The following is a 12,528-nucleotide window of genomic DNA, read 5'->3' as shown; positions in this document are numbered from 1 at the left end:
GATTCATCACAGGACATAGAAGGGAATAGAAAAGCAACAGCAGTATAGTGTTAAGTAGGAGAAGAGGGGTTTAGGATCCTGGCGTGAGGCAAGTAGGGAAAGGAAGTGGCAGCCTGCCTGATGCTTCCTAGGGGGTGGGAGCACAACAGAGGCCATCCTCTGGCTTCCCTCTCTATGGGTGGTACATTAGGGGTCTGTTCAGTCAGTCTCACACTATGGGCCTGCCTTTGAACCACCAAAGGAAGGGTGGGCCGACAGGGCAGATCCCTTTACAAAGAACTCACACCAGGGGGAATTTAGAAGGGGGTAAGTAGTAATAAGTATAGACATGTTTAATATGAAAGGTTTGATTGTTTTTATAAATAAAGAGGGGTCCCCATTGCACAGTGCACCGCACAATGCAGCTGGCATGGTGGGTGGGTGTGGCGGTTCCCACAGTTTCTGCCCCTGGTCTGGGGTGAGTGAGAGGTGCACCCTTTGCCAGGACCAGGGCCAGAAATCAGGAGAATACCGCTATCTGGTTAAATATCTGTTGTCCAGTAAGCAGTGTTGGACATTGAGCAGTTACCCACTTCCCAAGTTTAGGTCCTGCCCAAATCACAAGAAGCCCTGCTCACCTTCAATGAAAGCACTCTGAGCTGAGGCCCTGCAATATTGGTGCATCAGTGTTCTGGGTGGTATTGTGAAGTCTGGTGGTGACCTGATGTTCTAGAAATCTGCATTGTACAGGTGACTGCTGTGTGCTACATGTTGATTCTGGGTGCGTGGAACATTCAGTGTTGTTTTCAACATAATGTTGGATGATCTGGGAAGCACTATATTGTATCAGTATACACAACAGACCAGACAGCCTTCACAATAGCCCCTACCAACAAAGTCACAAACTTCACCTGTCAACAGGCACCAAAATATACCACACAGGGACCACACCAAAAATGTGTCATCCCATTAAATGCGCCTATAACACATTGCTCAAATACCATCCGGTTACCTAAACCTCAATTCTGTTTAAGTGTGGTCCCCATGTGGCAGTTGAGTGGTATGTTTCACTGTTGGGTGATGGGCAGACTAGATGAGTGAGTATATTGTGGGTTTGCATTGTCAAAGGTCTCATTCTCTGCTGTGTATGCTGACCTCATGTCAGTGCTGAAGACCTTGATGGTCCTAGTAGTTATTGTGGATGAGGTAATATGACCAACAGGCAGTTTAAAGGTTGATGTGCATTATGTAGAGGGGCTGAACACTTGATCAGTTACATTGTCTCTCTTGCATCTTTTGAGACCCTTTTGTCTGTGCTCTTACTTTCATTTGCTTCCTGTAGAGAAGGGGAATTTTGATATGTGTTGTCACAGGAACAGGGATAAACAAAGGGCACAAAGACAAGATCTACAGTTAACGTGCGTTTACTGTACAAACAGAAAACTAAGGGATTAGGTTTGACTGACATCTACTGGTGGGAAATAAACAGATCATAAACATTCCAAGCTTGCCCTCCTAGTCTCTGGTGGGCAATGCAAAAAGTCACTTGTCTTTGGAGTTTTAATGGCCACACACTTCTTCCTTGGCTGTTGAAGTTGCATGGTTTTGTAGATTACGTCAGTATGTAATTTCTTCTCAGGCAACCACAGGACAAGCACACCTTTTGCCTTGGCTCTTTTACACCTGGGCGAGTTGTCAGACATTTTAAGATCCTTTGCAGGACCATGTTAGGGCCAGCGGTGGTCACACTCAACACCTTAGTAGGCTGTCCGAGACTTATTTGTGCTGTTCAAATCCACCAGGCTAAGATTCCTTCAAGGAGATTGTTTCTTGACCAGCCCTCCCTCTCTTGTGGTCTCTATCTTTGGCTGTCTTCTCCTCCTCCTTACCACCTCTGCTTCCCCATTCTCTGGACTTTACCTCCTTTCCCCCACTTACTTCCTTCTCCTCCTCTAGGTTCTGCCACCGTCTGCTCCCCCTTCCCCCTTCTCTCGACTTCGCTGCCTCCTCCCTCTGGATGTTCCACAGTTATTCCTCTATCACTTCCTTGCTTCTCCTTCACTTTCTCTTTTACCTCCTCTTCTCCACCCTCTTTAATCCTCTCTTTCACCTCCACACCTTCATATAATTTCTCATGTTCCTGTGTTCTTACCACCTCCTCCTTAGTCCTTCTCTTCACCTCCCCCAGTTTCCTCCTTGATGCCCTGTTGTGCACTTTTATCCACCTCCTGCTGCCTACTCTGGATTCCCACACCGCTCCCTGCTTCGCTCTCCTTTTTATACACTAGCCCACTTGACTGCAGGTACTCCAGTTGTTTGAATGATTTACTTTGTGTATTTCCATGGAGCGAGTGCTGCAATTGCCTTTCTCGTCAGGAAATGAGATTCCCCAGATGCTGATACTTGGTGGATGGCACAGGAATGGCTCCACAGTCTGTGCTTACTGTTGTGGAGGCTAGCTAGAATTCATAATCCTTTCTGTGGCCACCTCAAACACTATGCAGATATTGAAGTGCCAACTGGTGTGTATTGGAAAAACAAGAGATTTCCTTCTACACACTGGGGAAATGGTGCTGCAAACAACAGTAATCTTAGTTTCTGTGTCTGCGCACAAACACTGACTGTTCGAGAAACCAGTCCTACATCAATGTGCCCTTACCCCCACGGACACCTGCAGGAGTGGGTTTGTGGCCTCCAGATTCAAAATGCCAAATTCATGTTTTTGTCACATGTATGGTTATCTAGAGTTTTAGTAGCAAATTCTGTCTCTATTAAAACAAAACAAAAATTCTCCCAGTGAGTTCTCATTGACCACAGTTAGAAGCTTCTTGATTAAGGCAGACCTTAAAACCCCTATGAAATGCATAAGGAGCCCACTTTAGTTTACTTGGGCTGCTAAGAGCGTCTGACGCAAAAAGCCAGGGATGGCTGGGCAATCTGGGGGATCCCCCATATCTCCTCCAGGGCCTACTTCACACAGCGGTTCCTGGTCTCCCATGTCACATCCTCTAGTCTAAGAATGCGACTTTACAACATTGCATGCATGCATGCATGCATGCTACTGAAAGGTAATGCCATTAATGTCATGTTATGGGTGAGTGGAATGTTGCATCAATGCTTTAGACACATTTTCCATGTTTGCCTGTTGTAAATTAAGCTAGCTAGCGAACAGATGGACCAGTGTGAATAGATTGACCAGTGTTTATCTCTCTGTTACTACTTACCTCATGAGCTTTAACTTGACAACTAATCTAAGAAATAAAGCATCTTTCTTTTGTTCCTGGTGCTCCGAAGACTTACTGAGAGAGTGAACATTTGTATTATTATTGACACCTTTAAAATGAAACACAAAAATATATACTACTCTTGTCATAATAATTATGGCATTGAGGCCTGCACAGTTTTACCTTTCTGCTGATCATGCTCTTCACACAGTACCGCTGGACCTAGTGGAGGAAAACAACAACATTAGGAATAAAATCTCAATCGGGATCTGCTCTAATCACCAATCTCAGTCACTCTTTCCGACACTTTGTGTCCAGCGAAGAATAGTGTACTTTTAAAGGAGCAAATGCAAGAATGCCCCGCTTTAATAGGAAAAAGGACATGAGATCTGTGACGTATATGGACTATTTGTCCCTTCTCCCCAGAGGGGAGACCCCACCTTTGAGGCTAGGGAGGTGGGCCCACTCATCAAGACCCTCGCTAGTGTTCTGGGCAAGTGGGCCTCACTGGGAGTGAACTCCCCTATTGGGGACAAGAACTCTCATTCCGATAAGGAACTCACAGTCCGGAATATATTATCTGTCTACATGAGAACTCGAAAGACTGTTGTTACTTCTGTTTTGAAACCACCAAACAGTGACGTTTCTTCAATCTCTTTGTCTCCAGGTATTGCTGGATCTCACCTGAACTCAGGAAAACCCTTGTATTTGTGTTATTGATTTTGGTTTAAGCGAATAGTGACATATTGTTATGCTTAAGCTAAAACATGGCGCTGGTGCGCAGTGTATTCTGGGAGCGCTCAGAGCCATGATGGATATTTACTTCATGCCGCAGTGAAAAGCTGTACTCATTTTGCTGAGAGCTAGATTCACGATGCTGAAGAAAACAACATGCTTTCCAAACCTGGTATGCAGTCAAGGACATTTCTGCTGCTGGGAAAGCTAGCTTTGTTATGTCTTGTTATGAGTTACAGGACTGTTTTCCGTGGTGCTTGTTTTTTAGAGGAGGGAAGCACTTTGCTCCTTGAGGTTACTGTCGGTTGACCCAGCTGGCAACCAACGGCTGCTCATCAATGCGCAAGTGCGTTGCCAGAAGGTTCGAGAAATTGCTACCCCTTTTTGAGGAGTGCATATATGCAGAACCCCTTAGTGGTCAGGTGAGACCTCAGCCGGAGGGAGGACGCTTTCATCCGGCATACCTGTGGGCTGTTGTGCTCTCGGCCTGGTTGTCATTGGGGTCTTCCAGCCGCTTCTGGCGAGATGAGGGATCCAGTTACGCCCATGGTGATGTATTTTCTTTGAACTCTCAGTTTCTTCTGTGATTTATTTCTATGTTATCACTTGTTGCTTCCAAGCTTTGAATAAATAGCCGTATAAGTGCTCATTATTTTCTAAGAGTGTGTGTGGTTGCAAGTTATTGCGTCTACCTGCATTTAAAGTATTGGCTCCGTAATTGCACTGGTGATTAATGATTGTCCGTGCACTCTGGGCGAGCAATACACATATCTTTAAACTCTTTGACCTCAAGCAATGATGAGTTCCGTCTGAGTGCCACAGTCAAGGAAGAATGACACATCCTTTTTTTCCTGTGATGATGTACTTAAGCACAGGAGGAACTGTGAAGAAGGAGAAACTAAGGCAGGGAGGAGAGTTAATCCTACGCAGAGGCAAAACTCTGCAGAAGAGACATCATGGAGAGGCAGAGCCAAGTCAGACCGCAGAGTAGACAGTGGTGTGGGAAGGAAGCCTGTGGTAGCCGGTTTATGGTCTGTTCATCGAAAAATAACCATCAGAAATAGAATCAATAGAAATAATTCCAACGAAAATAAATGCATTGAAATGCTATGTTTTCAATTAAAAGTGTTTACCAATCGAAACATGTCCATCGAAAACGTCAAGAGGTCCGATGGAAATAACTTTACAGGGAGCTGTCCAGTGCTGAAATCTTATAAAGTATTCCAGCACTGCCCAGCTTCCTGTAACTTGTGGTGCCCCCTAACCCTAACCCTAAATCCATCCATCTATCCCTAACCCTAACCCTAACCCTAAATCCATCAAAATTCATTCGATGGAAAAGCATTTCAATGAATGAATTTCGATGGATAATGATTTGATGCAAATTTATTCAATGGAAAGACTGCATACCATGGTAGCCGAATGCTGGAAAGATGGTGACCCATCCGAACGAGGATCCAGGGTAGGAGGGAGAGGCAGAGATAGGAAAGCACCCATTTCCTCTGGTGTAATGACCATGACGAAGCTGTGGTAGGTCGAGAGCCTAGCAACCGATGCCGTCTCCAGATTGCCGGGGAGGACACAAATCCCTGAGCTCCATATCCGACAGACATTAACAGTCGAGAGGTGCAGTAGTAGGGAAGCGAATGCTCCCATGGTAAGACTATCGTCGAGAGATATGAATACCATAAGCCAAGGCTGGGAGAGACTACTCGGTTACAGGAACCTAAGAAACCCGAAAGGGCACGCACCATGTATGAAGCCGAACAATGAAATCCAAGAGGGCAAGCGCCCTCTGTGAAACAGAGCAAGAGAAGTATGAACACTTTGCATCAAGGCCGGAAGAGTCTAAGAGGTTTCGGGAACCTGAGAAAACTGAGAGGGCAAGTGTCTTGTCTGAATCAGAGCAAGAGAAGTACAAACACTTTGTACCAAGGTAGGGAAAGCCTATGAGCTTACGGGAGCCCGAGAAACCCAAACGGGCAGAGCCCTATGTGAGTCTAGCCAAGCTAAATACAAACACTTTACATCCAAGCTGGGGAAACCGGCAAGGTTACAGGATCCTGAGAAACCCAAGGGCAAAAATGCCCTATGTAAAGAGCTTGGAATTAAAGTGAGCAAGTCTGCCAGAGAGCCGAAGGTCTTCGGGGAGTCCAAGAGCCATAGACATGTTATCCAGAGACTTTGCTGCGAGAAACATTTAGAAGATCTTTTGAATATCGACGTCTGCCAGAAAAATGTGAACTGTTGTAGACTTGTGGCAAGAGGAAACAAATGGACGATCTTTTCTTTTGCACAATGTCTGCAAGAGAGATGGGAAGTTTTGCACGTTATTGAAGAACCTTTGAACAATCTTCGATATCCAAGTTTAGGGCTAGGCAGCATTCTAACCCAGAGCCGTGTCTGGGTCTCCCTCCTTTTTTTGTTTGTTTTCTAAAGTGTTAGGGCCAGTTGGTTAGGATTCGGACAGAGGACTTTTTTCTGGACTAAGTACTGTTTTCTTTTGAGCACTATTAGTTTTAGTTCATTAGGCAGGGACCGTCCTTCATAGCGGTAGGGCGAGATAGGCATTTTTCCTTTTATTTTAAAAAAAGATCTGTGAACATGTTAGTCACTCATCTGACTCCTTATGGTTCACCACATACTGTATAGGTAGCACTGCTGTCATCCTAAGTAAGGACTACAAAGAATAATAAATACTGTGAGTTACCACCAAGTCAGTCACAAGGAAAAGGATGGCAATAATGGTAAAGAATGAAATGGTAGACTTATCGGCCCAGAATAGATTTATATAAAAGAGTCTGCAATAGAAATACCTAAAAGAAAAGAGTGAGATATGCAAATGGAGACTTAAAGATCCAGGAGTGGAATACAGAACTAAAAAACTAAATTTTTGCAGATATTAACAATACATTTAAATTTGCTAGAGAATCTATTAGCAAATGAGGAGGAAGGCTACATGTTACTGTTAATAGAACCTCAAAGACTGGCAAAGTGAGAATGGCCACACAATACATAGTTATACAAGGTGACACACAAAACAAATAGCCAAGTCTTTGCAGTGAGAATTTGTATATATCTGAACTCAAGGGAGGCATTGGTGTGAAGCATAAAAGTGACTGTCCTAGCAGATATTTTTGATTAAGAATTCATGGGAGAAAAACGTCCTTCTGCGATGTTGGAGGGCCCGATTTCAGTTATCATGAATGATAACGAGTGCCAAATAAGCTTAAAATCTCACAGTTACCAGTGACTTGAATATTCTCATCAAGTTCTGTGTCTACAGGCTCAAGTCCACTTTTGATTAGAGAGGATTAAGCAAGATTCATTGGGCTTCACTACATGGTAGGCGGTAACCATGGTGCTATTAGCGCCATGGTTACCGCCAGTATTTTACCGTTCCGCCTTGGTGGATGGCGGAATTACCGCCCTACTCCAAGGTGAGCGGGGCCAGTAATTCCCCATTCACCAAGGCACTTCCCCATTCCCATTTTTGCCCCATAGGGCTCAATGGGAATGGGGAAGGAGCTAATTACGGTACCGCAAATTGCGGTACCGTAATTAGCACCAAGGTCCCTTAGCGGGCCCGTTCCTTAACGGCTGGTTGGGTCCCGCAAAGGGACCTCGTAGTAAGGCGGTAAGGGTTTACCGGTACCGGTAAACCCTTGCTGCCTACCGTGTAATGAGGCCCATTGTGTGGTAATTCCTTAACACCGTCAAGTAGTAGAAGATGAGGTGAAAACACCCTCACAGGGTGTCTGACAAGCAGGAGGGAGTATGAATAGCGGCAGCTTTGTGGAAAGTTGAAGGATATTTTCAACACATGACGTTTAGATTATTAAGTTCCATCATTAGATTCCTAGGTGAACCTACTCAGTTTTTGTAAGCAATGGATATCATCATCCAGCTGCATTTTGTGTAGCGCCCTGACGCTCCTTAATCTGGAAGACTGATTCACTTTCTATGCAACATATGCTTACTACAAATAAGTAGATGTGCAGGTGTTTAGTAGTCAACTCAGGCACTAATGTGGGGGAACAGAATTTTGTTTTGGAACTCCAGTTAAGGTCTGAAATGTATTCTTCACTACAAAGAGGAGAGCTGCAAAAAGGGCCTTACAATATACTTTACTTGGCGTACTCTGGGAAATATAAAGACCCTACAGAGAAAATATGCACCTATGCACTTGGTATCTCCACTGTGCACCTTGTGAGGGCTGTCATTTGACTTGACCAAGAGTGACCGAGTGAGATTAGAGAGGTAGTTGGGTGCAGGTCTGGAGAGAGTTAGCTAGTGATTTTGGGAGGACGTGTTTATAGCCATTGTAGTTGGAGGGGCTGAAGCTGGCGGAGGTGTGATCAGAATAAGTCCCACTGAAGGGTAATGGTAATTTTCTGGACAGGAAATAGGGGAACTAAATGGTCAAGCAGCTTTTAGAATTTGAAAACTGTAAGGGACTAATATTTAAAATGGATTAATAAATAACTGTCAGCTATTTTATGGAATTACTCTCAAAAGTGTAGGCTTGCACAAGGGATCAGACATGTTTAATTAAACACTTGTGTATGGGCGCAATATAAATAACATATCATATCATATATTCAGAAGCTGAGCTATCAAAAACATGAAAACCGGAAGACCTTTGTAAAAGAAGGCCACTCCTTTCTAATTATTTAACAGCCCTTTCTGGTTTATACAAACCAAAACTACTGGCAGCTTTCTCAGTTAATTGAGAAGTAGCACAGGTTAAGATTTTCTCTTGTGGGGCGGATAATATGGAAACAAGCAATGAGACCTACCCCCAGGTCTCTAATGTGTTTTCTTGCCTGTTATAGTGTTGGTTTTGGGTACATAATTTGAATGTGGCTTTGTGGGAGTTAGGAGGTTGGAAGGGTGTTAAAAAATGTCATAAAGGGTTATAATCGCAATAGGAATAAAATGCAATTAACTACTTTCACTATACATCTATGAATTTGTATAGTTTGAATTAACGGAAAATTAAGCTTTTTTAAAATTTCTTAGCACGATTCAGGAGTAGAAATGGTGAAGCCACTGGCAGATAAAATAAAGCACTGTTAGTGCCATTGTGGTAATGTAAACTGTAATCCTGAAAAAAAGTTGAAAATAATAACAGGCTACACCTGATAAACTAATCCCACCTGTAAAGTCTGGACTATGTTACAACATACAGGCCACATGTGGTGCTTGCTTCAAGGGAAAAGAAATGGTCAACCTGAGATAAAATATTTTTTTAAACAGTAATTAGGTACATTTTAGATGTTTCAGGTACAGTGAGCTCAATAAAAATTAATGGGTGTGATGAAGTCCCCTGCCTCTTCTCATTGGAGGATGGTGGGGTCGCCAAGGGGGCCAGGTGCCACCACAAGTGATGTGATGCTGAACCCAGGGTCACCATGGGACGGGCCCCATGGCTGATCCCACCATGCAACGCATGAAAGGCAGGGGCTCTTAACAGTGTAACCGTGGCTACTCTGGCCCTTTAAGGAAATTGAGGAGCAACACTCCCACAGAGCGGCAGTGCCTGTACATAAGTATCCCCTCAAGCGGGTGTCTGAAACTGCAACGTTATCAAATCCAACTGAGACCTCAGCTAGGCTATATCGCAGAGACAGCCAACAGTATGCTAGCAGGCTAAAGAACAAGAAGGAGTTAGGAACTCCAACATGGCCACCTCCAATGTGCTCTCTGAAGGTGCACTCCAGCTTACCCTAGAGACCAACCCAGACACAGAAAGCTGAATCGCAAGTTCCCAATATCAAACCATCACACCTAAGTTACCTTAACACACAGAGAGGCTGGACGCAGGATCAGAGTTTGTCAGGCAGAAGGAGGCCTATCAGGGGGAGGGAACAGCCAGTCCCAAGTCCCACTGCATTCCGCACACCATCTACCACACCTGATTCCTATTACACCAGCGCAAGACTGGAGGGAGGGGGCAAATCCCTAAGAATATCCAAGGGCTCAGTCAGCAGCTACTGGAGCCAGGGGGAACAGCTCTGAAAGAGAAGCTGAAGGAGTTTGAAGCATGAGGCTGGAGTAGAGCCCTTAGAGCCTGGGGAGAGCAGGAGACAGAAGGCTTGAGGAGCGATACAGAATGTTGGGGTAAGGAGCAGATAGGAGTTAGCAGGAATGTATTTATTTATTTTCATTCTTCTAACGCGCCCATAGGCCCCAGGGCGCACAAATAACCAACACGACACAAACAGAGGGCAGGTCAAAGGGCAGAATCAGCTCAGAAAATTAGAAAAACTAGCCTGGTGCTAGATTAAAGAGATTGGTCTTGGTTTTTTTTTTGTTAACTCATTGTCAGACTTAATCATTCTCATGCCAGGTGGGAGGGCATTCCAGGCTGAGGGGGCCAGGACATCAAAACTAGTGCCTCCGAATTTAGCCAGCTTGAACCGGGCTGTAGGAACAGGGATTGATCCTGTGACCAGAGCGTGTGGGAGGGCTGGTACGTCCTAAGGCAGTCAGAGAGGTATGAGGGTGCCTCATGGTTCCTGCATTTATGAGTAAGAGTTAGCAGCTTTTGGGTGATGCACTGTTTGACCGGAAGCCAGTGGAGGTTCTTCCTGGAATGACTTGGGAAGCTAGGTACAGATATACACTGAAGGTCAGAAGTTAAGAGTGCCAGAGGGATGTGAGAAGGAAGACAAAGGAAGTCGGGGAGAAAGGAAGGCCCAGAAGGTGGCATAGCTAGTGGAGAACCTTACTGATTATGTGGGAAGGACGCAAAGGGGTGTAGACGAGGCCCGAGGGGATGAATAAAGTGTGAGTGGAAGGAGTGAATTGAGGAACTCTAATTGTTATAATAGCGGTACCCAAAGGGGTGAAAAGGGTGCAAGAGTTGGTGTATCTTCAATGTTGCGAGAGAGGTAGCCAAAGCGGTGAAGAAGGGAACGAAAGAGGTGAAGATGAGGAGACTTGTCAGCTGTTGTGAAAAACCATTGATGAGAGATGGGTAAGGGAAGAACAGTAGAGGAAAGTGAAGCAGAGTGGGTGGAGAAGTGTTGAAGTAGGTGGAAGAGGAGAGAACTCTTGGCAAGGTGAAAGAATAGATTAATGAAAGAAGTGAAGAGGGAACGTTGGGTAATCCTAAAGAGGCAATAGGAGGAACTGAAGAGGTGAAGAGGAGGACTATTAAAGGACTATGGTAGTAAGTATTAGCGACAAGCAGGAAGCGGACCATTGTTAACACTGAGATGGTGTTCCCATGAGACAAAAGTGGGCATGCCCAAGAAGATAGGGAAATAATATAGTGCAAACATTTTTGGGGGTGGGGTGAGACTTGAGGCGAGTGTCAGGGGGAGCAGAATCCTGACAAAAAGGGGGGAATTGAGGGGCCTAGTGAGAACACTGTCCCAACTTTCCAGCAGCCTTCTGTTATCAACTAGCTCCGATCAATCTTGGAAGGCCCACCACTCTCAGCCCTACTTACAGAATCCACTCACAGGCTCCAAGTACAGAGCTAACACATGGTACTGTGAACCAAGGAGAAGCGATACTTTTTTAAAACCTTTATTTTTGGTTTTCCTGAAACACAATACAACTTCTCACCCACATTAGGGTGGAATTAACTTGCGCCATTCCCATTCCCCACTCCCCGCTCCCTCCCCCCCGCACTTCCATCGTGGTGTTCGGTATCAATGTCGGCACACTCCGCACCAAGCCAGTTTCTCGTTATAGGGCGCCATGGAGTGCTGGGCTTAAGTGTTAACAACGTCACGGTCAATGACTAATGAGTGCTGGCAGGGGAGGCTGGGACATCTTCGGCCTCCCTCATCAGGAACAGCGTCAGTGGGCCCCATATGTCAGGAGGACGGGCGTGGAGAGGCAGCAGTTTGACAAAGTCAGTTTCAACATCTTGGCAATAAAGGATGTCTTTACGCCAGGCAGAGACTGTGGGGGGCGGGCCTCGGCCCCATGTCATGGCGACCCTTCTCCAGGCGAGTGTTAACAGTAGGCCAGCCAGTTTTCTTGTTGGCGCTGATAGCATTTTTGTCATTCCCAGGAGGGCTGCCGTGTGGGCAGGTTGGATAGCTTCTCCGATGATTGCTCCAGTAGTATCTAGAACCTGGTTCCAAAACGTGGTCAGTCTGGGACAGTCCCAAGCGAGATGGACAAAGTCGGCTGATGCTGCCCCACATCGCTCGCATCTTGAGGGATATTCAGGATGGTGTTTATTGGTCTTTGCTGGTGTGTGATAGGTTTGATGAAGGAAGTTAAAGTGGATTAATTTGAGGCGTGTGTTGAGTGCAATTTTTTGCGTTTGCTTCAGGATGAATGACCAGTATTCTTCTGAGATGGTTGTAACGAGGGACCTCTCCCATCTGGTTTTTGCACGGGAGTTGTCGAAGGTTGTGTTGGTGATGATGGCTCTGTATAATTATGAGACCAGCCTTCCTTCTCCTTGTGATTGTATTACGTTATGTAGAAGTTGCCAGGTCGGAGGTTGCCGAGGGAAGTCGGGTAGGAGTGCTTGGAATGAGTAGCGAGTTCTGAAATAGATAAAGATGTCGAGCGCTGTGGTCCCGCCTCTCATTTTCGCCTGCTCTGGAGTCAGGAAGGT

General features: G+C 45.4%; 1 protein-coding gene across 3 annotated transcripts in view; it reads right to left on the bottom strand.

The window, feature by feature from the left end:
• The window catches only part of DDX11 (DEAD/H-box helicase 11), a 1,292,375-nt gene that overhangs the window by 429,725 nt on the left and 850,122 nt on the right, over positions 1–12,528 (bottom strand). For 2 of the 3 annotated variants that reach the window (XM_069628571.1, XM_069628572.1), the window contains exon 15: positions 3,387–3,425. The exons of the other annotated variant lie outside the window; for it this stretch is intronic. In XM_069628571.1, the coding sequence (XP_069484672.1) occupies positions 3,387–3,425 (39 nt within the window). The remainder of the gene's footprint in view (positions 1–3,386; positions 3,426–12,528) is intronic. 3 annotated transcript variants of the gene reach the window in all.

Source organism: Ambystoma mexicanum, chromosome 12 (assembly GCF_040938575.1).
Source record: "Ambystoma mexicanum isolate Mex_15411 chromosome 12, UKY_AmexF1_1, whole genome shotgun sequence".
Lineage (NCBI taxonomy): Eukaryota > Metazoa > Chordata > Amphibia > Caudata > Ambystomatidae > Ambystoma > Ambystoma mexicanum.
Note: the sequence above shows the minus strand (reverse complement) of the source record. Positions and strands in the feature narration are given on the sequence as shown.